The sequence below is a fragment of the Oncorhynchus masou genome, chromosome 26 (genome assembly GCF_036934945.1).
Source record: "Oncorhynchus masou masou isolate Uvic2021 chromosome 26, UVic_Omas_1.1, whole genome shotgun sequence".
Lineage (NCBI taxonomy): Eukaryota > Metazoa > Chordata > Actinopteri > Salmoniformes > Salmonidae > Oncorhynchus > Oncorhynchus masou.
Window position 1 is genome coordinate 19,724,278 of NC_088237.1, and position 26,801 is coordinate 19,751,078.

The 26,801-nt window shown below is 41.8% G+C and overlaps 1 protein-coding gene across 1 annotated transcript; it reads left to right on the forward strand.

Annotated features, from left to right (window-relative positions):
* The first annotated feature begins 9,050 nt into the window (after positions 1-9,050).
* Positions 9,051-26,426, forward strand: LOC135514991 (putative ferric-chelate reductase 1). The gene is made up of 15 exons (XM_064938771.1): positions 9,051-9,349; positions 9,553-9,686; positions 16,274-16,371; positions 17,060-17,189; positions 18,349-18,543; positions 18,845-18,946; positions 19,126-19,270; positions 19,612-19,719; positions 19,868-19,983; positions 20,396-20,482; positions 20,666-20,757; positions 20,874-20,932; positions 21,065-21,202; positions 21,453-21,478; positions 21,610-26,426. The coding sequence occupies exons 1-15, from the start codon at positions 9,157-9,159 to the stop codon at positions 21,697-21,699; spliced, it is 1,713 nt and encodes a 570-aa protein (XP_064794843.1). The 5' UTR covers positions 9,051-9,156; the 3' UTR covers positions 21,700-26,426.
* Positions 26,427-26,801: the final 375 nt, after the last annotated feature.

Sequence of the window (26,801 nt, forward strand, 5' to 3'; positions counted from 1 at the left end):
AACAGTATGTTGTGCCCACGAACCAGCCTCCAGTTTATAGAGTTTGTTTTGTTTTGTTTTATTGTTTTGTACGTCTTGCTTGCCTTTAACTTACCGCCGTTTGTTTTGTCTACAACCATTCACCCGGAACCCATACCCCATTCCTGTCTGCTCGTCGCCAGTGTGTTGTTATCCATTGGATCTGCCTATCCACTCCCATCAACCCACATCCGCTGCCCGCTCCTCCACCCGGAACTATCTACCTCCACGTTCTCATTGATTAATAAATACTCACCATCTTTATACTCACCTTGTCCTGGTCTGCTTCTGGGTCCAATTCTGGTAAACCCTGACAGAACGATCCGGCCAGTGATGAACCCAGCGGACCTGGACTCCGTTTGCCATACAATTACCCAGCAGGAGAAGATGTTGGGACAACACAACACGGCGCTACACGAGATAGCGGGTTCAATCCGGAACTTATCGGATAGATTAACGAGTATCCAGGATCAGCTCAGGTTGCCGGCGGATGATCCACCACCTGTTTCACCCATATCACCTGCCGATTCGGGAGCGGGTTCCTTCCGTGAGCCCAAGGTTCCGACACCGGAGAAGTACGAGGGAGATCTGGGAGGATGCCGTTCATTTCTTTTACAGTGTGGGTTAGTTTTTGATCTGCAGCCCTACTCTTACGCCACAGATAAGGCTAGGATAGCTTTTGTTATTGAGCTGCTGCGTGGTAGAGCTCTGGAATGGGCTTCAGCTGTTTGGGAACGACGGGACACATGCATGACGTCATACCAGGGTTTCACGGCAGAGATGAGAAAGCTTTTTGACCATCCAGTCCGAAGTAAGGACGCAGCTAAACGTTTGTTCTCTCTTCGCCAAGGAGCTCGCAGTGTGGCAGACTTTGTGATAGAATTCAGGACATTGACTGTGGAGAGTGGTTGGAATGAGGAATCACTACAAGCGTTTTTTTACCAGGGGTTGTCGGAGCAACTCAAGGACGAGCTGATCTCCTATCCAGAGCCTAGTGACCTAGATAGTTTGGTCACCTTAGCTATTTGGGTAGATAATAGAGTCCGAGAGAGAAGGAGGGAGAAGCAGTGGGGTCCATCTAATCAATCTGAGACTCGGTTACCATTCGGGTCAGGAAGTGGACCAGAACGGGTTGATCATTTTCCCTCACACGGGATTAGTGGAGGAGTCCTGCCGCCAGATCCTGAACCTATGCAAGTGGGGCGGCACGGGTTAACTAAGGACGAGCGCCAACGTAGACGTGAGACCAACAGCTGCCTCTACTGTGGTAGCTCGGGACATTACATCTCCGTTTGTCCTCCGGGCCTCTATAAACTGCTCGGCTCGTTAAGTTTGGGAGGTTTGTTAGCGAGCCAGTTTCAACCTCTCAAGAGCCCTGTCAGACCTCGTTTTCCTGCTACCCTCATAAATAAGAATCAGAGTTTAGTGATTAACGCTTTCATCGATTCAGGTGCCGATGACAGCTTCATTGATGCCGACTTAGTGGAACAGCTGGGGATTTCCAAGGAGCAATTACCGGAAGCCATTGAAGCAACCACTCTGAACGGCAGTAGTCTGGCACGGATCACTATGAGGACTGAACCGGTTAAGATGTTGTTGTCGGGGAATCATTCAGAGGTTATTTATTTTTTCATTTTGCCTTCCCCCCATGTTCCTCTGGTTCTTGGATACCCCTGGCTAAGAGAACACAATCCTTCGTTCGATTGGGTGACTGGTAAGGTAACTAGTTGGAGCATTGAGTGCCATGCTAACTGCCTCAGGACTGCCTGTTCTCATGCTGTCCCCAGTCGGGTCAGTGAGTCTGCTCCTCCTGATTTGTCCCTGGTTCCTGAAACATATCACGAGTTGGGTGAGGTGTTCAGTAAGCAGAAAGCTCAGTCACTTCCTCCCCACCGACCTTATGATTGTACAATTAAGCTGTTCCCTGGAGCTGCCTTTCCCAAGGGACGGTTATACAGTATTTCTTGACCTGAGCGGGAAGCCCTGGAGACCTACATAAAGGAGTCTCTTGCTGCAGGTCTCATTCGTCCCTCGTCATCACCCCTGGGAGCTGGATTTTATTTTGTGAGTAAGAAGGATGGCTCTATTCGACCGTGTATTGATTATCAGGGGTTGAATGATATTACGGTCAAAAACAAGTACCCCTTGCCCTTGATGAGCTCCGCTTTCGATTTTTTACAGGTTGCTACTGTGTTTACAAAGCTTGATCTATGCAATGAGTATCATCTGGTTCGGATCAAAGAGGGGGACGAGTGGTTGACTGGATTTAATACACCTATGGGACATTTCGAGTACCAGGTGATGCCGTTTGGACTTTCCAACGCTCCAGCAGTGTTCCAAGGTTTGGTGAATGACGTGCTGAGGGATATGATCGGTCTGTTTGTGTTCGTTTCCCTGGATGACATCCTGATTTTCTCCAAGGAGCTTTCCAGCCACATCCAGCATGTTAAGCAGGTCCTGCAGCGGTTATTGGAGAACCGTCTGTTTGTGAAGGCAGAGAAGTGTGATTTTCACGCCCACACTATATCCTTCCTCGGGTACATCATCTCCAGGGGTGAGATCAAGATGGACCAAGAGAAGGTTTGGGCGGTTCGGGATTGGGCCCGGCCCGGTACGAGATTGCAGCTCCAGAGATTCCTGGGATTTGCGAACTTCTATCGGAGGTTTATCCGTGATTACAGCCGGGTGGCCGCCCCTTTAACTGCTCTGACGTCTTGCATCATAATTTTCTGTTGGACTCCTGAGGCAGACCGAGCATTTCTGAACTTGAAGAGCCGATTCACCAACGCGACGATTCTCTCTCAACCTGACACTTCCCGTCAGTTTGTTGTTGAGGTGGACGCGTCTGATGTGGGGGTGGGCGCCATCCTGTCCCAGCGTAGCTCCACTGACGGTAAACTTCATCCCTGCGCCTTCTACTCTTGTCGTCTTTCACCAGCTGAGAGAAACTACGATGTGGGTAACCGGGAGCTTCTCGCTGTGAAGCTTGCCTTGGAGGAGTGGCTGGTTGGAGGGAGCGGAGCAACCGTTTGTGGTCTGGACTGAGCACAAGAATCTGGCGTACGTGCAATCGGCTAAATGTCTCAACTCCCGTCAGGCCAGGTGGGCTTTGTTTTTTGGACGCTTCAATTTTTCCCTGACGTTCCGACCTGGGTCGAAGAACGGCAAAGCGGATGCCTTGTCCCGGATGTTCTCCAAGACGGATGAGAGTGGGGCCAAGACTGAGACGATTCTTCCCCAGAACCTTGTCGTGGGAGCCGTTACATGGAGGATTGAGGAGGAGGTGATGGTGGCCCTTCGGACGCAGCCCGGCCCCGGTAACGGTCCACCCGGTCGGTTGTTCGTGCCTGAGTCGGTCCGTTCTGCTGTTCTTCAGTGGTCCCACGCCAGCAAGATAGCTTGTCACCCTGGCGTTGCTCGGACTATGGCGCTACTGCGCAGACGATTTTGGTGGCCTGCCATGGGAGAAGATACCCGGAGGTTTGTTGCCGCATGTCCTGTTTGTGCTCAGAACAAAAGTACCAATCGGCCCAGCTCTGGGCTTCTTCACCCCCTACCTATTCCTCGGCGACCTTGGTCGCATCTGGCCCTGGATTTTGTCACGGGATTGCCCCCTTCTGTTGGGAACACGGTCATTCTGACCATTGTGGACAGATTCAGCAAGTTTGCTAATTTTGTCGCTCTCTCCAAGCTTCCATCTGCCACGGAGATGTCCGAGATCCTGGTTAGGGAGGTTTTCAGGGTACACGGATTGCCCAGTGACATTGTTTCTGACCGTGGTCCTCAGTTTACCTCTGCTGTCTGGAGATCCTTCTGTTTGGCCATTGGAGCTACAGTCAGTCTCACTTCTGGATTTCACCCACAATCTAATGGTCAGGCGGAGAGAGCCAACCAGAAGATGGAGTCCACGCTGCGTTGTCTTGTCTCCTCTGATTCCACCTCTTGGTCATCTCAATTACCCTGGGTTGAGTATGCCCATAATACCCTTCCTTCGTCTGCCACTGGGATGTCCCCCTTCCAATGCCTGTACGGATACCAACCTCCCTTGTTTCCTTCTCAGGAGATGGATCTTTCGGTTCCTTCTGTCCAGGCCCACATTCGTCGTTGCCACCGGACCTGGCATCGGGCCAGGAAGGTCCTCCTTAGAGTTTCTGACCGGTATCAGATCCAGGCGAATCGTTGCCGTATTCCTGCTCCCGCTTATACCATCGGAGATAAGGTTTGGTTGGCTACACGGGATCTTCCTCTACGGACTGAGTCGAGGAAACTGTCACCAAGGTTCATTGGTCCGTTTGTGGTGGAGAGAATCATTAACCCTGTTGTGGTCCGACTCAAATTGCCGGCAACGCTTCGAGTACACCCCACCTTTCATGTCTCCTGCCTCAAGCCGGTTCTCCTCAGTCCTCTGTTGCCCCCTCCTCCTCATCCTCCTCCTCAGATGATGATCGGAGGTGGTCCTGCCTACACGGTGCACCGCATAATGGATTCCAGACGGCAGGGTCGAGGTTTCCAATATCTCGTGGATTGGGTAGGATAAGGTCCAGAGGAGAGGAGTCGGCGTCAGATCCTTGATGACGACCTGCTTCGTGACTTCTACCGCTTCCACCCTGGCGCTCCAGGTAGTCCGCCCGGTGGCGTTCGTCGGAGGGGGGGTACTGTCACGAATCCCGCTTCCTGAGTCTGTGTTTGCCTGTGTTTCTGTCCTGGAGTGTGTTTCCGGTGTCCTGGAACGCACCCTGTCTGGTTGCCGGGCGAATTAGCTTGTTGGGAGATCGATGTTCACCGGCACCTGTATCCCATCAGTAATCTGCACACCTGTCCTGATCATCACCTCTCCCCTTCAAAAGCTCTGACCTGACATCCATTCCCTGCCGGATCGTTAGCCATGAACAGTATGTTGTGCCCACGAACCAGCCTCCAGTTTATAGACTTTGTTTTGTTTTATTGTTTTGTACGTCTTGCTTGCCTTTAACTTACCGCCGTTTGTTTTGTCTACAGCCATTCACCCGGAACCCATACCCCATCCCTGTCTGCTCATCGCCAGTGTGTTGTTATCCATTGGATCTGCCTATCCACTCCCATCAACCCACCTCCGCTGCCCGCTCCTCCACCCGGAACTATCTACCTCCACGTTCTCATTGATTAATAAATACTCACCATCTTTATACTAACCTTGTCCTGGTCTGCTTCTGGGTCCAATTCTGGTAAACCCTGACATTAAAGGCATAGTCAACTTAGTGTATGTAAACTTCTGACCCACTGGAATTGTGTTCCAGTGAATTATAAGTGAAATAATCTGTCTGTAACAATTGTTGGAAAAATGACTTGTGTCATTCACAAAGTAGATGTCCTAACCGACTTGCTGAAACTATAGTTTGTTAAGAATACATTTGTGGCGTGGTTGAAAAATGAGTTTTAATGACTCCAACCTAAGTGCTTGTAAACTTCCGACTCCAACTGTATGTCACATTTCCGTTTTGTCCATAACTTTTTTCCTAATTGTAGCAGGTGATGTTTACACGGAATCTTTCAATATTACTACATGATTTCACGAGAAAAGTTTTCTGCAGGGTGTGTAATTGATCAAGGAATGTATGTTTAAAGTAATGACTAAAGGATTCCACTCTGAAATCATATAATTGTATGAAATGTGTTAGTCATAATTCCATAATGTGTGTGACGAGACCATTGTGTTACTATTTCGAGATATGAGCTGGGTGGAGTTGAAACATTCAAGGCCAACTGAACTGTCGACTTGTGATAACTCTGAAACCAAATAACAGGAAAGAGGCCTCCCCAACTTAGGTAAGGGAGAGTAGCTGTTAGGAATGGCTAGGCTTGTGTTCTCATTTTTTACTTCAGAGTACTCTCTGAATAAACAATTAACCTCTAGCAGAATCGGAGACTTTGCCTAATTATTATTAAACCCAGGGTCTTACAAACTTCTGGGAATTGGTCAAAGTTATAAAATAGTTGGGATTGAAAATTAATTGAAAATTCTCGTGACAGTAATGCAAGACAAGGTGACCTTGGATGAATGTCAACCAGCTGTATAAACAGCATTGTTAAAGGGCGCCACTTTTCAAAGTATTCATTATCTCCAACACCAAACCAGTGCCTACATTTAAGAAAAACAGTGATTTTCAAAACCAGCAGTGAGTTTCTAGCCAGATGGAGAGTATTTTCTTTAATATCAAATCAAATTTTATTGGTCACATACACATGGTTAGCAGATGTTAATGCGAGTGTAGCGAAATGCTTGTGCTTCTAGTTCCGACCGTGCAGTAATATCTAACAAGTAATCTATCTAGCTCCTCATGTCACTCCGAATCTCATAGTGTTTGTAAATCACTGTTTTTAAATAGTTGTAACCTTTGATGTCATTGATTCAAATTTTTTAAGGTTATATTTTTTTAAACAAAATTAAGAAATCGGCCATTTTCACATACTGTTTGTAGACACTTATTTGGTGCTGGAGATTATGAATGTGAGGTTGAAAAGTGGCAGTTGTCCCTTAAAATAACTGCTTTAATCTAACTGCATTGGGCGCAGTACTCTAATATCGTAGTATATGCCATTTACTTAGCAGGTGCTTTTATCCAAAGTGTCCACAGATTTTCATATGTGACCCCAGTGGGAATCAAACCCAAAATTCTGGTGTTAGTGCCATGCTCTTACTAACTGAGCCACACAAGACACTACAATAAGCACAAAACTGTAAAATACAATACAGTTGGAAGGTGTATGATTTCCATCACCATGAGCGTGCCACCTATCTTCAAGTCATGGATGAGGCATGCAATGACATTAATCCAGACCTACAGTACCAGTCAAAGGTTTGGTGAGGTGTGTTTAGTTTATTTATTAAATTATTCACTCCTTGAACTTTCTTCCCGACTCCCAGTGCGCACGTTACCAAAGGTTTGGACACACCTACTCATTCAGATTTCCACCTGTCTAATGTCCATTGCTCGTGTTTCTTGGCCCAATCAAGTCTCTTATTTTTATTTGTGTCCTTTAATAATACTTTATTTGCAGCAGTTCAACCTTGTAGGCCTGATTCACAGTTTCCTCTGAACAGTTGATGTTGAGATGTGTCTGTTACTTGAACTCTGAAGCATTTATTTGGGCTGCAATTTCTGAGGTGCAGTTAACTCTAATGAACTTATCCTCTTCAGCAGAGGTAACTCTAGGTCTTCCTTTCCTGTGGCGGTCCTCATGAGAGCCAGTTTCATCATAGCTCTTGATGGTTTTTGCGACTGCACTTGAAGAAACTTTCAAAGTTATTGAAATGTTCTGCATTGACTGAACTTGATTCCTTTAAAGTAATGGACTGTTGTTTCCCTTTGTTTATTTGAGCTGTTCTTGCCATAATATGGACTTTCCTTTTATCAAATAGGGCTATCTTCTGTATACCACCCCTACCTTGTCACAACTGATTGGCTCAAACGCATTAAGAAGCAAAGAAATTCCACAAATTAACTTTTAACAATGAACACTTGTTAATGCATTCCAGGTAACTACTTCATGAAGCTGGTTGAGAGAATACCAGGAGTGTGCAAAGCTGTCATCAAGGCAAAGGGTGGCTACTTTGAAGAATTTAAATGCTAAAAATATATTTAGATTTTTTGGTTACGACATGATTCCATCTGTGTTATTTCATAGTTTTGATGTCTTCACTATGTAGTGTACAATGTAGAAAATAGTGAAAATCAAGAAAAACCCTTGAATGAGTAGGTGTGTCCAAACTTTTGAGTGGTGCTGTATATCAGGTTTGAAGGTTTTGTCCCAGGTGTATGAACAATGAGGATATTTACTGTGATGTGGATGAGAACCTATGGCCAAATGCTCAAGACTGGCTTGATGCAAACTAGTGGCTGCTAAACGTTTTGTTTCATTCAATTCCTTTGTTTCATTTGGTTACAGTTGTCAGTTTGGAATTTTGTACTAAAAGTTTAGAAAATTCACCACATACTTGTGAAAATAGCACCAAAGCTCATTATAAAAAAGGTCAACCGGAAGGAACATTGTTAGGGTATTGTGGGAAGCAACCAAAGACATGTATACAGCCCCACAGTGGAGGTGTCCTAATACCCATAAAACCTAACAGTCAAACAGGGAATATTGATACGTCACCTTGTCCTAGAGAGATTTACACGGTTATCAAAACGTCATGCCAGGGTAAGTCTACACGAAACAGCCCTTATTTTAAATGTTTCTAAAATCTCCTATGGAAAAAAATGAATGGTGGAAAAACAATTGGAACATTTTTCCTGTTAGACCGCTAGGTTTTTATCGGTGTTATGACTCATACTGTGGTACTCTATAGAGGCCCCTAGTGCCCAAAAGCCAGTTTTAGCATGGGCAGCACCATTGTGGACTTTCACCATTTTAAAGTAGTCTACTGGGCTGGAACTAGTTTCAGCCATGGGCTGATATATTTTCTTCTTGAGCAGATGGTCTGGGGGCCGGAACATAATTACAAATCATTTGTAGATGGCAAATTGACCACAAGAGGCCCAAAGTTTCGATCTCTATACATCTCTATGGAAGCAACCTGTCATACCCTGCATTCATAACCCAGTGGGAAGGTGGTATTTACCACATACGACTGAAAATCCACTTGAATGCCCATCTAACTGGTAATTACTAGAGGGAAACTCATCTGTCATACCTGAGCTCCGACTTCTCCTACATGCTGATCTCTGACGTCAAGGAAATTACCTCCATAACAGCATTTTCAGCAGTTAAGTGCAACAACAAAACACTATTTCTTAAAAACAATCTATTAATATGATTTTTGAACACTATCATTTGTTTACAAGCATAATATATGTCATTTTAGTTTATGGTTGACGGAGCTTGTTGGCTAACTTGGCCATTAGCCAATCAGCATTCTATCAAGGAGTAAACGCATTAAACTAGTTTTACGACATCACACTTGGTCATTTCCACCATCCCACCTGGTTATGAACGCAGCATAACCTGTTGAGACTTGTCTACTCTCCACCCACAAGGCACATCAATACAAATTCTGCCCCTCACCTAAACTTCACAATATTCCGGAATCGGTAGGCTACTATCTCCAACAGTAGTCTATTTTTACAGTTACTTTTCATTTTTAATAATTTAATCTCAATGGATCGATACATATTTATCATTGTGTTATTAGCGTGTGTTCTGCGGGCCGTGAGGTGCTACAGCTCCGGAAAGGTGACTGGGGCATGTGACAATATGACACCGCAACACAAAAAAGGCGCACAGCAAAGCCCCGCTCCATTCTCTGTCACCACTGACCGGTTCAGCTTTAAGGAGGGCGATGAAATCATAGGTGAGACATCATGTAGTTTTCTCTATTACTGTAGATCTATTGTAGATATATTGAACACTCGCCGCTAGGCCTATATGTTTTATTAATATATCTATGGTTTGGCTGTTATGGGTAGATATCTCTGAAAAGTAGATATTCAATTAATAACGGTCTCCATTTTCTGTGGTGGTGTTTAAATCAACTCAACACGGTGTTGTTTACAGTCAAGCTCCTGGCAGCTTCCACTCCATTCACTGGGTTTATGTTACAAGCCAGAGAGGTTGGAGGAAGCAGTCCTCTGGGATCCTTCACTGTAACAAGTGGAGAGGCCCAGCCACTCACCTGCAACGGACTACCTGTGAGTCTATAACCATAGACTGTATAAATCCATTTAATTCTGTTTATTCCCACCTATCTATTACTACCTGACCTATAGCCTGCTTTTCTGTTATGTTATGAGAGCTACAGTATTACATATACAGTATTACATATAACCCGAGGCGCAACTTTGATTTTAGAAGTGGGGGGAACATCATTTAAAAAATATATATTATTATTTTTATCCAGTTGGATAAACACTCCAAACAAACCGCTCGGAGGCGTCCACATGATCCTAAAGCACACCGTTGCTTCATTTTGTATCACATTTCACATCCCGAGACGGCCAAAAAGGGTGGCTAAATGAGGATAGTTCAGTCAAGCTGTTTACCATTGTAAAAAAAAAAAAAAATGTCCTGTGTATGTAAGTGGGTGATCCCCATCTCCCGTGAGCATGCTATCCTGTGAGAGCTTAGGGTTCCTCGATAATATCTAGCGTGCTCACATAAGAGGGAACAGCTGGCTCTGGTCTACTTATTGTCCCTGCCTCACCTGACCAGAAATAAATTGCCAATGAGATGTCTTGCACTTCGTAGGGCTGGAGCAATAAAGTCTTCTTCACATTAGCAGTTCAAAGTGACTCAAATAAAAAAAGTGGCCGATTTGAATCTGTTTGTTTCCTTCAGACTGAACAGCCAAAAAGCACATGGAACAGGATGTTTCAAGCCACATATCAAACCACTTTCATAGGTCAGATACAAATCTGATTCTCGGCCATGCGACTTATGTTTGAATGGTCAAATCTGATTAATTTGCCATCAGGTGGTTTTTAGACTTATTTAGCACACCTTGTGGCTTGCAAGCTACATATGTTGACCGTTTTGACAAGAATACGTGGTAGCTAACAAGCTTGTTAATTATTTTCAAACAAATGAGTGAATGTGCTAGAAAGCTTGCTAGCTACCTGGCTAGCGAGTTGACTACTTGTTTTGAAAGTTGGAGGATTTTATCATTTGAGGATTTTGAATATTCAAAGCAACTGGGAAATGCCCATTGCAGGCATTGTTGTCACCTTAGCTTGCTACACAACTTCTGAGTGATGAGCACCACCACCCTATCCTCCTACACCACTGCACACACACCTGTCATTACTATGACAAATAGCATAGCCATGTCAGCAAATGACTGCTGTCTGAACACACACACATACGATTTCAATCAGTCACGTATTTATAAAGCCCTTTTTAAAGCCGATGTCACAACGTGCTATACAGGAATACAACCTAAAACCCCAAACTGCGAGCATTGCAGATGTAGATTTGGTCACTTGTAACTTGCTGTTTGGCAGTCAGTATTTCTAAATGAAAAAAATGTATTCAAAAGATTTGAGGATTAAGACCTGCAGTGTGAACAAGGCTTTAGTAGGCCAGAGTGGCCCTGCTCCGATCAGAAAAAATGAGAGAGTGGGATGTATCGCGTTTTCTACCGTGTCTGGTTTGGGTCCCTTTCTTAGCATACCTGGAAACTACAGAGAATGGAGACAAAATAGAAACAACAGACAGAGCGCTTATCCAAAACATAGATAAGTACAATAAAAGGCACTCGCTTGTCTGAGCCTTATTTAAACCATACAAACAGTCTCTGAATGGACCCACATTGCTGCTAACGTAGCTGAAAACAGAGCAGGGTAGGTGAGATTAGTTTGTCTGTGTGCATTAGCAGGGCCATTTGTAGCATTTTGCAGGCAAAACATTTTAGTGCTTGTATAAGTAACACAAAAACATGAAATAAACCTCCATGGACTGTTCAAAACTACTTTTGTCCCGCAAGTGATTTGGTAGCGGCCGTCATTTCTGCTTTGTATGCGTTAGCCTAGGTCTACCTACTGTATTAAAGCTGCTACACAGGATTTTCTGTTGAACTTTTGCATTGTCATTTCAGAAAATGTCCATAATATATCTGCAGTAATAGTGGAATGATAGTGTTTCACAGTATTACCCACCCGCCAGTGTTATAATTGGCTGTGATATTCATCTATTGATATCTCCCTCCAGAGCGGCATCTGTTAAAATGGGAAAGCTGTTTTGACTTTGCGGCTGTGTTATCAAGTGGAAAATGTAGAAATCCCTCTGTTGTTTCCTGGTCGCTAAAATTCTACACTGTTCACTCAATTTCAGTTTATGTGAATCGTTGTACCGTCTATATCACTGTGAATAATCTTTTCAATAACAAAATATATAGTTTTTACAGCTGTTAGAAGCTGGTGGACCAAAACCGAAAGTAAAAGGCTCAAGTGCAAGGCTCCGCCATGTTATGGGGAAAGGGATGAGGGTGAGGGCGGAAATTTGCTTTGAATGCAGTTTATTGCTGTTGAAATTCACCTAGCTTCCACATAGGGGAGACATTCTGTGGAATTACATGTGTAGTGTTAGAGTTACATAAATTCAAATCTGGTATCAGGATAAATATAACAATGAGTCACCAATTTTATACTATGTATTTTTTATTAGCTAAGTAATAAATGGCAAATGCAACTTTCGTATATACGGGCTCACTGTAATACCACGCAGGGCAGAACAGAGAACTGACAAGACGTATGTAAAACAGTATTCTTTATACTGTGATAGACAGTTCCAACCCGTCTGTTGGCCTATCACAGTAGAGACTGGGCGTGGTTTAAACTTGCTCAGCCTATTGCAGGCGCTCAGGCGGGTCACCCACCTCTTGGCGCTTCTGTTGATAGATGTAACTGTTGCTGTGAAGAACATCCAGGTTCTCATGCTCCATACCGTTATCTCGCACCTGGCTCCTGTTATCTAACAAAAGACTGCTTGTTCTCGCAACACCCCGCTCTGAATGTGCCCCCCCCCAACTCATTGCGTCTTCTGTATTTTTCCATCTCAATTAAACCTCGGGATGACCACCCTTCCCTATCACAACTTTGTAAGATACAGCAAGTCACACCATGTGCTCAATATTGTTACATACAAACACAAGGACAAAGCATCTGCTGGGCTGTTATCTACAGTTTTGCAACATGCAGGTCACACCATGTTACTCAGTTCAGTAGGCTATATGTGTGGTCTCAATTAAATAGATTATGCTGTCTTTGCATCGGCTGAGAATCATGTGGCAAATATCTTTCCAAGGGAAACAACTTAAATTTGATTAGGCTATAGTTTACTACAGTGTCTGAAAAGGAATATTGATAATGGAAAGAAGTGGATAGCGCTCAACCAACGTGAGTAGAGGTGCAAAAAAATATTTAGCCGAAAGCAGAATTGAATGGGGTTCACAGGATTACACAATGACAAAGGTAATATTTGAATGTGGTTACAATTTTTTCTCATATCCTAGAAGGATTAGAAGGCCAGCATCCTGTAGTCGCCTCTTCACTGTTAATGTTGAGACTGGTGTTTTGCGGGTACTAGTTATTTATGTAATTTTATTTCACCTTTATTTAACCAGGTAAGTTCTCATTTACAACTGCGACCTGGCCAATATAAAGCAAAGCAGTGAGACACAAACAACAACACAGAGTTACACATGGAATAAACAAGCATACAGTCAATGACGCAATAATTAAAAAAAAAAGTCTATATACATTGGGTGCAAATGCTGTGGGGAGGTAAGGCAATAAATAGGCCAGAGTAGCAAGTAATTACAATTTAGCAAATGAAAACTGGAGTGATAGATGTGCAGATGATGTGCAAGTAGAAATATTGGTGTGCAAAAGAGCAGAAATGTAAATAAAAACAATATGGGGATGAGGGAGGTAGATTGGATGGGCTATTTACAGATAGGCTATGTACAGCTGCAGTGAACGGTTAGCTGCTCGGATAGCTGATGTTTAAAGTTAGTGAGGGAAATATAAGTCTGGAAGGAAAGGCGGCCAAAGGAGATGTTGGCTTTGGGGATGACCAGTGAAATATACCTACTGGAGCGCGTGCTACGGGTGGGTGTTGTTATCGTGACCAGTGAGCTGAGATGAGGCAGAACCTTACCTAGGAAAGACTTACAGATGACCTGGAGCCAGTTGGTTTGGTGACGAATATGTAGCGAGGGCCAGCCGATTAGAGCATATAGGTTGCAGTGGTGGGTAGTATATGGGGCTATGGTGACAAAACGGATGGCACTGTTGTAGACTGCATCCAGTTTGCTGAGTAGAGTGTTGGAGGCTATTTTGTAAATGACATCGCTGAAGTCGAGGATTGGAAGTCGAGGTCAGTTTTACTAGGGTATGTTTGGCGGCGTGACTGAAGGGAGGATTTGTTGCGGAATAGAAAGCCGATTCTAGATTTAATTTTGGATTGGAGATGTTTAATATGAGCCTGGAAGGAGAGTTTACAGTCTAGCCAGACACCTAGGTATTTGTAGTTGTCCACATATTCTAAGTCTGAACCGTCCAGAGTAGTGATGCTAATCGGGCGGGCGGGTGCGGGCAGCGAACAGTTGAAAAGCATGCATTTAGTTTTACTAGTGTTTAAGAGCAGTTGGAGGCCACAGAAGGAGTATTGTATGTCATTGAAGCTCGTTTGGAGGTTTGTTAACACAGTGTCCAAAGAATGGCCAGATGTATACAGAATGGTGTCGTCTGCATAGAGGTGGATCAGGGAATCACCCGCAGGAAGAGCAGCATCGTTGATATATACAGAGAAAAGAGTCAGCCAGAAAATTGATCCCTGTGGCACCCCCATAGAGACTGCCAGAGGTCCGGACAACAGGCCCTCTGATTTGACACACTGAACTCTGTCTTAGAAGTAGTTGGTGAACCAGGCGAGGCAGTCATTTGAGAAACCAAGGCTGTTGAGTCTGCCGATAAGAATACGGTGATTGACAGAGTCGAAAGATTGTACCTGCTGCACAGTACAATCTTTTATCGATGGCGGTTATGATATCATTTAGTACCTTGAGCATGGCTGAAGTGCACCCATGACCGGGATTCGAAATGGTCAGTGATCTGTTTATTAACTTGGCTTTCGAAGACTTTAGAAAGGCAGGGCAGGATGGAAATAGGTCTATAACAGTTTGGGTCTAGAGTGTCACCCCCTTTGAAGAAGGGGATGATCCCGTCAGCCTTCCAATCTTTAGGGATCTCGGACGATTCGAAAGAGAGGTTGAACAGACTGGTAATAGGGGTTGCAACAATGGCGGCGGATAATTTTAGAAAGAGAGGGTCCAGATTGTCTAGCCCAGCTGATTTGTACGGGTCCAGGTTTTGCAGCTCTTTCAGAACATCTGCTATCTGGATTTGGTTGAAGGAGAACTGGGGAGGCTTGGGCAAGTAGCTGCGGGGGGTGTGGAGCTGTTCGCCGGGGTTGGGGTAGCCAGGAGAAAAGCATGGCCAGCCGTAGAGAAATACTTATTGAAATTCTCGATTATCCTGGATTTATCGGTGGTGACAGTGTTACCTAGCCTCAGTGTAGTGGGCAGCTGGGAGGAGATGCTATTGTTCTCCATGGACTTTACAGTGTACCAAAACATTTTGGAGTTAGAGCTACAGGATGCAAATTTCTGTTTGAAAAAGCTATTTAATGAAGCTGCCAGATGAGGACTTGTGAGGCATCTGTTTCTCAAACTAGACATTCTAATGTACTTGTCCTCTTGCTTAGTTGTGCACTGGGGCCTCCTACTCCTCTTTCCATTCTGGTTAGAGCGAGTTTGCGCTGTTCTGTGAAGGGAGCAGTACACATCGTTGTATGAGATCTTCAGTTTCTTGGCAATTTCTCGCATGGAATAGCCTTCATTTCTCAGAACAAGAATAGACTGACGAGTTTCAGAAGAAAGTCCATTTTGAGCCTGTAATCGAACCCACAAATGCTGATGCTCCAGATACTCAACTATTCTAAATAATGCCAGTTTTATTGCTTCTTTAATCAGACAACAGTTTTCAGCTGTGCTACCATGTTTTTTTTCTTCTTCCTGATGGCAACCAGGTAAAACTCAGAAACCTGATTTGTAGTAGGGACCTTAAGGCTTCCCCTATTTCCTGGGGCAAGTAAACTGAGAAGTCAGGCAAGCAGTTTTTTTACTGAAAACAACAAAACTGTAAATATTTCCATATTTATGGATCATTCCTATTGTTTAACTTGCCCATTTATGACATGTATGGCAGCCAGGGAAGTTGAGCCTGCTATGTGGTTGCCTCTTGGAAAGTGAGAGCGTGCTCTGCTGTATTTGTAGACGTGTGTCTTTTATATGAATATTTTTAATGTTGAATACATTTATGTGAATTTTTGTATTTCAGAATCTAGACATACTCCATATTTTACAGCACACTATAAGGAGTATCATGACACGGTTCACAGATCATAGGGTCTTACAGGAGGCATGTATACAGTGCATTCAGAAAGTATTCAGCCCCCTTGACTTTTTCCACATTTTGTTACGTTACATACTTATTCTAAAATAGATAAAATATTTTTTTTCCTCATCAATCTAAACACAAGTCCCCATAATGACAAAGCAGGAAAAGGTTTTTAGAACCCCCAACCCCCAAACAAACATCCGTCCTCCCAATGAAGTTTCTATGCGAGAATTGCCAGAACATTTTTGGGAATTCCTGGCATGGAATCACCCTGCTGCATCTGAATAAATCTTCATGGATCTTTTTTTTTCTATTCTCAGAATTCTGCAATTTCTCACACATCAAATTCACCTAAATCCTCCATCCAGGGAATATGGAGGGCCCCCACATCAGGCAACCTCAACTCCATCCAATTCAGGTGATTCACCCATCCAGTATCTGACTAGCTTCTGAACCAGAATTTTCACTTCTGTTAGCAGTTGTTGTTATTCTTCAATAACACAGACCCCAAAGCAAATCAGGGGAGAAAAATATATTTATTTAAAGAGAACAAATCCTAGTTGTTATGCTTGAAAGTAGATGGCAGATGTTTATTCTTCCCTGTCCTCAATGTTTCTCTGCTGAACAACGAGACAGGATGTAGTTTATACCAAGCCTAGCCTGTGGTTGACCAATTAGAATTCCTTGCAGTAAAACTGGGTCAAAGGCCAAAAACCAAGTATCCTGTTTCAGGCTCAATGTATAGACAATTTGGACCAATGAGACCTTGCCACATGTAGCTATGAGTCCCAGACTGAAATTCCTCCTGTATCCCTGACCCATTTATCTTCAGTTCCCCTTTATAAAGAAACAACTATTTCCATTGATCATTAATTCCGTAATACAGAAAAACAACCATTTCCATTGATTGTTAATTCCCTCTTGACCTCTATTCCTCTGCATTGTGTATTTATCTTAGAATATTCTTACACTTTTATACCATGGGACCCAGTTTTCTGAACACAGATGAAGCCTAGTTCTTGACTAAAACGCACTTTAAATGGGAATTCTGTCCCTTAATGTTATTACATTGTTTTATTATTTGTTCTGCCGTGCCATTTTTACAGTGCCTCCTTTGTAAAAGATTACTCCACCTTCTGGGTTGGAGTGAGAAGTTCTCCAATCACATACAACATCACTGCAGCACCCCCAGCTAGCAGCACATCCATTACCTCTACTGCCTCCTCATCCTCAGAAGTGAGTATGATTACATGCACACAATAATACGATTATTGTGAATATTCAGATTAATATAATAGTTTGATTAAAACATTTGCATGCTTTGCAAGAAAAACGATTTTGTAATAATCTTGTTTACATGCACACGAAATCTAAGGCTACTGATGGGACTTTGATAAATGCAGAACATTGCCAATCAAAAATAAACGTTCTACCACAGCTACCATGTTATTTTTGGGAAGTCTACTTGATTCTGAGTTTGGACATTTTTAACTCCCTTCACTCATGCAAAAGAGGGAGGCTTGCACTGCGGTTTTAGTACATGCACAGATCAAATACACCGCTGGAACTATGATTAAGGTGTTTACATTTTCCACAGAGGGTTCTACATAGAACGCAAAAGAGTTCTACCTGGAACTAAAAAGGGTTCTACCTGGAACCTAAAAGGTTTCTCCTACGGGGACAGCCGCAGAACCCTTTTGGAACCCTTTTTTCTAAGAGTGTACCAAATATTTAGAAAGGTTGCTCAGAAAACCAGATGTTTTACTCGGCATATGCTTACTTAGAATGAACGCCGATTTAAGATAAGCAGAATAATGTGTTTACATGACTAATGCCATACTCGGCCTACTGATCAGTTTAATATCGAATTATTAGTGTGCATGTATACGTACCTAGTATTTCCATTGAAATCCTTAGTACTTATGGTAATAGATAATAGTACAAATGTGTTTTTATTTAAAACATAAACTTGTCTTAACAATGTATCACAAGTGTAAGTGATAGGCTCTCAAAAGGTCAAATAGGGGGTGCTTATATTTGTCCTGTTTCACTGTATGTACAAGTACGAGTGGGTAACCTGTACGAGTGTGAGGTATGAAATGGAAATGTGTTTTTTGCTTATCCCAACTCCCCTGAGAGTGGGGTCATTGATTGCGACCCTGGAGAAATTAGGGTTAAGTGCCTTGCTCAAAGGCAGATCAACAGATTTTTCACCTTGTCGGGGATTCGAACTGGCAACCTTTCAGTTACTGGCCCAACACTATTAACCGCTAGGCTACCTGCCACTCACTCTCTGACAATATTATCATATTACATTTTCAATCAGACAATAACATTTATTTTCACACACTATTACATAAGTGCTTTACAATAACATTGAATATGTTTGTAATAGGTTTCCAACTCCAGCACTGGATGTGACAGCACTAAGGTCTGTTTCAGCCAACCTCTGAACTGTGACCCTGGGGTCAGCCCAGACTGTTACTTCCTGTCTGCTATGACCTCTCTCGGTGACACAGCCATCCAGTTGGAGATGACTGGCCCTTCAGATGGCTACATCGCCATCGGCTTCTCAGATGACCAGAGGATGGTAATGTAGCCTTTTCAGAAGTAGTGCATGCACATCCTGCAATTCAATATGCTTATTCAAATTTTGAGGCACTCGTCCAGATACTTTCACTTCAAATGAAGACGGTGAACAAGTTTATTTTTAAAGCGATGAAGAAGGATTGCATGAGGGCAGGTGGAAGGCAGCCAATCAACTGCAGGAGCATTCAACAGTGTGCTATTTTTCTTTCATGCATTTTTGTTTATTGTACCCTGCACCTTCAAGTGGCCTGTGGCAGGGTTGATTGTGCTCTCATAATCTGTTTTCCTCTGCATCACATCAGGGAAATGATGACATCTATATTTGTGGACGGGACAGTGGAGGACTCATCCAATTGCAACATGCCTTTTCAACAGGAAGGAAGACACCAGAGATACTTCCTCTGGTACTTGCTATTATTATGACGTATGAAAAGCTAAGAGGATGATCGCCATTGGAATATGGACTGGAATTAAAGTTTTGATATGACTGATTTGAAATGGAATGTACCCCCAACCCTGATGCTATAATGAATCACAAAACAATCGGTAATGACTCAAATGTCTCTTATTTGTCCTTTTCTAGGGAAATGTTTCTGATGTTAAATCCTCAGTGAATAATAGTATCATTAGCTGTTCCTTCACGACTAGGAACCCCATTTCAACTCAGCGATCCGGAGGGTCCAGTTCCCTCTACTATCTCATGATCGTTCACGGACCCTCCAATAATGGTACAGTATGAGCCAAAAGCTTACAGCGTAGTAGCACCAGTACTGGTACAGAGGAAGTGGTTGTATCCCTCTGTCATTTTATTTACATAGTGCTATGACATCTTTAGATAATAATGAGTGACATTACATGGACATGGAAGACGGGATCTTAAATCAGCACTCCTTCTCTGAGATATTTATTGTATGAATACGGGCCCTGTTATATCGTATAAGGATTCTAATGTTGTGGGCCTGGTACCGATGAAGAAAGCAGTCTGCTTCAGTCTAGGAGTAATATGTTTCATAATATCATTTTATTCTATTTCTCTTATTGTATTTCACTTTTCGGTTGACTTTGACAGGGAAAATCGGCTTTCATACTGGCACCTTCATCAGTGACACCAAAGTGGACATTTCAAGTCCTCAAATTGTTACAAGTGAAAAAGAGCCACCTATTATTAAAGCACATGGTAAGGTTGCCGTTTCCTTAGTGAGATGAGTTTGCATGCATTGCCTCAATCAAATTGTAATAGAGTAGTACACTGTAACTACATATACAAGCTTAAAGATGTGTGTTTTGATTATGGATGATTGATTTATTATCCTGTTGTGCTTCAGGTTCCCTGATGTTGATAGCGTGGATGACCACGGGTAGTTTGGGAATGATCATAGCCAGGTATCTGAAAGGTGTGGCCAAGGGGAAACATTATTTTGGGAAAGATGTTTGGTTTCTGGTGAGTTTCTATAATACTGTCCCTAATATGTTAGTGTAGCAACATTTGATTGTACTTGAAATGTTTTCACTGCTATCGAATTGGTGCCTTTTCTACATATAGATAGACTGGGAGAGTGTGTCAAGCAGGCGGTCACTTGTGTTTTTGAGGAAGCTATGCTGTTAATTAAGCAAGCAGACTGATGTCCGTCACGTTTCTAGTTTCAACTTTTATTAGTCGTATACACGTGGTATACACTGTCCAACAAAATACTTACTTGCAGGGTCCTTCTCAACAATGCATCCACAAATAAAAAAATATAAGAATATGAACATGAACATAAGCACATCTAGATGACTTTATTAGGTGGAATGTTTTTAGTACTAAATAATAATGCCACATAATCTGTACTCTTGGCTTGCATGTTCCTCAGGTGCACGTGTTTCTTATGACACTCACTGTTGCCGCCACCATCATCGCCTTCATTTTGGCCTTCTCAGAAGTTGGAGGCTGGAGTGGGGTATATATCATAAACCTTTACTGCCCGCCGATTGTTATTTGAAACAAACCTATCTGACAAATGCTGTGCCGTCTACAGTTTTATAAAACCTACTCTATTATGAAAGGCTCAGATAATTGAAATAGTTACGAGAGACAGTTTATGAGCCCAGTGTGTTTATAGGGAGCCCATCTGTGTTTATAGGGAGTCCATCCTGTGTTGGGCTGCATGGTTATGATCCTGGCCTTCTTCCAGCCAATCGGTGCCATGTTCCGATGTGGACCTCAACATCACTGGTAAGGGATCCAGACTCATACCTAGTGTATGTCAGTTTGCTCAAGTGTATGTAAATCCAAAAGTGGCTTGTTTTCTCAAGTTAATGTATTATATTTGTGTTGTTGTTTTTTCACAGGCGATTCCTCTTCAATTGGTCGCATGCTTTGAATGCAGTGGCAATAAAAGGTTTAGCTGGTAAGGAACTGTGATTATGTTGGATTTTATTAGCATAGTACAAAGTACCGTATCTTGTCAGCCAATAACTGTCAAACTTGTTTGTTGTTGCACTACTACCATGTTAGTAATTGTGTTGACATTATCTTCCAGTGGCAGCCATCTTCACTGGGCTGTCGTATTTTAGCACCTCTGAGGATAGTTGGCTTCTGAAGGTGATGGGGGGGTTTGTTGGATGGGAGGCAACGCTGTACATCCTGCTAGAACTCCACATGCGCTGGAAGCTCAATGGTGAGATCAAATACATAATGATATAGATTAAATGCAGGTTGATGATGTATAGCCCCCCTATAATATTGAATAACCTCATATTGTGGATATATATAACTTTTGTCGGCCTCTTGGCGCACGTCAAACGCTCTGACGAAGGACAAGAGGTCGACACGTACCCTTGAATAAACAAAGTGATACAAGCAAGAGAAGTGTGCAGGTTTCTACTTTCTTTTCAAATACTTCAATATAACTTTGGTTGTTCTTCTAGATCATACAGAGAGTGCTTCTGAATCGGTACGCTGAATCCCACCATTTAATCCCACACATTTAAATGTACTTGTTGTATCAGTGAATTAGTAAGTGACTCATTCTTAACAACTATTTTGTCTGCCACGGCTGTACTTGACTTTTCATTTCTCCCCCAGACAAGCATGGAGTTGTTACTGCTGGTCTTGTTTTTCCTTGGAAATATAGCCTTTTTGGTGGCACTACTTGTTGGAATTGGCTCATCATGAAGATCTGCTGAGCAATGGACTGAGGTCGGAATGTTGTGATACAGTAAATCTTTAATATAGCTCAATGTACAGTATATTTTAAATAATTGTATATTTGTTTGTTGTCAAATGTTTTAAAGTAACTGTCCATTGATTGAGGATCGAATGTGATCAGATTGTCAATTTATACAGTATCCTTCCATATAACTATGACAGACTTTCCATGAAGAATAGGCATATTGGACATTTAACCAGGGTTTATTGACTGACACTACTTTCTTAACAAAAAGTAAGGAATTCTTAACAGACTTTCTTGCACAATACAGGTTCAGTGGACACAATTATTGTACTGGATGCTTTTAAATGTACCTTTAGGGGCCATTGAATTCAATTGTCATCCCAAAAATGGTATCGGTCAACAGAGAAAAGAATTTCAATTTAACATTACACAATGGTGTTGAATGTACTTCATAATCACTGAATAATCTAGACACTTAACAAAAGGAGATCGGGTTAAAAAAATACAATTACCAGAGCAAATTCAATATAGAAACCCGACCAAAAAGAACCTACAGAAAAAGTTACAAACGATGGAGAAATCCTTCACACCAAAGGAGATTCTGAATGAGGAAGGTCATCCAACCTCATTTGATGAGTTTTGTGATATACAGTACCAGTCAAACGTTTGGACACACCTACTCTTTGTTTTTACTATTTTGTACCTTGTAGATTAATAGTGAAGACATCAAAACTATGAAATAACACATGTTGAACTATGTAGTAACCAGAAAAGTGTTATTTTATATTTGAGATTATTCAAAGTAGCCACCCTTTGCCTTGATGACAAATGCTCAGCATATGTGGGAACGCCTTCAAGACTGTTGGAAAAGCATTCCTCATGAAGTTGGTTGAGAGAAAGCCAAGAGTGTGCAAAGCTGTCATCAAGGCAAAGAATGGCTACTTTCAAGAATCTTAAATATAACATTTATTTTGATTGGTTTAGCAGTTCTTTGGTTGCTACATGATTCCAGAATGTGTTATTTCATTGTTTTGATGTCTTCACTATTCTACAATGTAGAAAAAAGTAAAAATAAAGAAAAACCCTTGAATGAGTAGGTGTGTCCAAACTCTTGACTGGTACTGTACGTTTCCCCCCAAATCATGTTAAACTATCTGCTATACAACATGATCTTGTGAAGGCCTAATAACACAGGACTAACTATTGATTACTTTCAGACGCGGAAAACGCCTTGCCTCGATGGCATTCCAATAGAGATGGGCTTTTTATGAACTACTGACAGATCAATTACTGTCATGTTTTAATTACTCATATATAAATGGCAAACTATCAGACACACAACGAGGGACTGATCTCTCCTACTGGAACAGGAGCCATGGGGGCAGTACAAATAGCCAGTCTCTTAAAAAAATGGGAGTCACCCCACTGTGCTAAAATATTGGCAAAATGTATTGCTCATAGAATTAAAAAGGTCCTACCGGGAAATTAAGTCAACATTATTTGGGTATTAGCCAACAGAATATGAGCTTTAAAAATGTGATAATAAAAAAATAAAACAAGATTTTCACTGGACAGTTACTTTAAAGAATGTTGCTGTGAGAATCATGACACAAAAACACTTTTTTTTCACTGGATGGCAAAGTTGTGTTTTTATACTCTGTCACACCATTATCATTATATTACATGACATTTAAAATAAAGTGATTGCACAAAATATGTACAACAAAATCCGTACAAATTATGAATTTATTTACATTGCTATTATAATCTCACAGTGATTATTGGCACCCTTGCACTTTTCTTCAAATAAATTGAAATTAAATATATATATACATTTGTCTCCACAATTTATTGGATTGTCAACGTTGCATTTTTTAACTTAAATTTACCATTTCATTTAGTAAAATAAAACGGTACAACATTTTTGACACCCAAACTTGGTTGCACAGACAAGTGAACTGCAAAACAAGCAACTTATTTGAAAAGAAATAGAGAATTATTGAAGAAAAGTGCAAGGCTGTCAATCATAGAGATTGAAAGAGGCCTTATCTTTGGGTGGGCTGCTGTGCTTTGTGAGGCTTTCTTTTTTATGTTTGAAAAAAGTGTCAAACTAATATCAAACACAGTACAGTACGAAGATAGGCTGAAACTGCTTCTCCAATAGAAAGACTAGATCGCACTTGTAGTCGATGTCATGGCGACGTTGGCTAGCTAAACTCATGCACAGAAACACGTTTAACGGTCTTCTTGTGCGAACTGTGCATGTGCACTGACAAATCAAAGGCACTACTTTGATATAAAGTTGTTTTTGATGAACATTTTTAAAATTAGTTTGTCACTTTCACGAGGTTGGAGTCATAAGACATCTTAAGTCTTAAGACATTGGCTCGACTCTAGGTTGTGCCTTTATATTTAGACATAATTAACAACTAAGGAAGAATTTCTCACTTCTCTCATTGACTCATACCAAATGCCTTCTCTAAAAAAATATTTAACACTCAAGAAGTGGGATACATCGCCGAAAATGAGAAAAGTCAATTGAACTACTCCTTCAGCCTTGATAGCATTCCGGAGCCTGTTCGAACTGAGGACTTACAGTATGTTAAGAAGCCATTAGTTACAGGACGCTTTTGTTTACTGACTGTTGCCAGACAATACTTTTAGAAAATTCCCCCCCAAAAAGTGGCGAAAGTGAGATATACATCTGGTGAGAGTTATAGTTCTAATGAAACGGTGATAACTTTTCAGCTTCGTGCTTCTTCTTGGCCGTCCAATTGATTGACCTTTGTCTTAAAGTAATGATGGACTGTCGTTTCTCTTTGCATATTTGAGCTGTTCTTGCCATAATATGGACTTGGTCTTTTACTAAATAGGCTATCTTCTGTATACCAACCCTACCTTGTTACAAGAGACTAGAGGTCGACTGATTATGGTTTTTCAACGCCGATACCGATTATTGGAGGACCGAAAAAAGCCGATACCGATTATTATTATTTTTATTACAACAATACTGAATGAACACTTATTTTAACTTAATATAATACATCAATAAAATCAATTTAGCCTCAAGTAAATAATGAAACATGTTCAATTTGGTTTAAATAATGCAAAAACAACGTGTTGGGAGAAGAAAGTAAAAGTGCAATATGTGCCATGTAAGAAAGCTAACGTTTCAGTTCCTTGCTCAGAACATGAGAACATATGAAAGCTGGTGGTTCCTTTTAACATGAGTCTTCAATATTCCCAGGTAAGAAGTTTTAGGCTGTAGTTATTATAGGAATTCTAGGACTATTTCCCTCTATATCATTTGTATTGCATTAACCTTTGACTATTGGATGTTCTTATAGGCACTTTAGTATTGCCAGTGTAACAGTATAGCTTCCGTCCCTCTCCTCGCTCCTCCCTGGGCTCGAACCAGGAACACATCGACAACAGCCACCATCGAAGCAGCGCTACCCATGCAGGGCAAGGGGAAACACTACTAGAAGGCTCAGAGCGAGTGACGTTTGAAATGCTATTAGCGCGCGCTAACTAGCTAGCCATTTCACTTCGGTTACACCAGCCTCATCTCGGGAGTTGACAGGCTTGAAGTCATAAACAGCGCAATGCTTGACGCACAACGAAGAGCTGCTGGCAAAACACACAAAAGTGCTGTTTGAATGAATGTTTATGCGCCTGCTTCTGCCTACCACCGCTCAGTCAGATACTTAGATACTTGTATGCTCAGTCAGATTATATGCAATGCAGGACACGCTAGATAATATCTAGTAATATCATCAACCATGTGTAGTTAACGAGTGATTATGATTGATTGTTTTTTATAAGATGAGTTTAATGCTAGCTAGCAACTTACCTTGGCTTACTGCATTCGCATAACAGGCAGTCAGTCTCCTTGTGGAGTGCAACGAGAGAGAGGCAGGTCGTTATTGCATTTGTACAGTTGCAAGATTGTATCCCCCGAGCTGACAAGGTGAAAATCTGTCGTTCTGCCCCTGAACAGGCAGTTAACCCATCGTTCCTAGGCCGTCATTGAAAATAAGAATGTGTTCTTAACTGACTTGCCTGGTTAAATAAAGGTATAAAAAAATAAGCCTTTTTTAAATCTTTTTTTTAAATCGGCAAATCGGCGCCCAAAAATACAGATTTCCGATTGTTATGAAAACCTAATTAATCGGCCATTCCGATTAATCGGTCGACCTCTACAAGAGACTGTAGAGACAGCATCCAAGATGGACGTTCGTATACACTGTTTCGTGGGGCTATCCATCTTTCTAGATCCAGTTTTACTGGGATTACTACGCATGCGCACTAGCACTCAGTGCAAACAAGGAGCAGTGAAGATGTCATCACGTTTTCCAAAAACATAAGAGAGCAGTTGCTTAGGTACTGTATCTCTACCCGACAGACAATAACAAAAGGATCAGTATAACTGACTGATAGTTGTTATTCAGCAGTCTTAAAAGTATGCCTTATCTATTTTTAAGAACTATTGAAATAGTGATTTTGGTAGACAGCAGGCAGTTTGTTGTTTACTTGTCTCATGATTATTCCATATATTGGGCCTGATTACTCTATTTAAACTGAGCTTTAGTATTTCATGTTCTTCTGTTTGTTTGTTTTTTTAAATGTTTTTTTTCTTTATTGTAATTGTTGTTTGATCATTTTGTTGTCCTTTAATGTGGAACTGAAATTCCAATAAAAACATTATTACAAAATTAGGTTGATGGCACCCCCTGGTGGATACAGTGTGTTATTGCTGCTCGCGTAAAGTAAGTCATTGGTGATACCTTACATACCCTCTACAATTATGATATTGACACACATAGAGGGCTATGTTAGCAATGTTAGTGTCTGTCAAAACTACTTCCGAAATTTTGTTTATAACAAACAAGAGTGTGCATGTTTTAAGAAATGACAACGTCTACTCATTCCTATTCATGTGGTACCAAGTAAATATTCAAGTTTATTGTCACCCACATAGAATGAAAACACCCAGCTCAGCTGGGGAGAGCCCAACAACCATGTTCCTCTAGGCCTACATCCACCACCACCTCAGGTCAGTTTGTTTCACCTGCAATAATAATGATGTGATATAGACCCATGT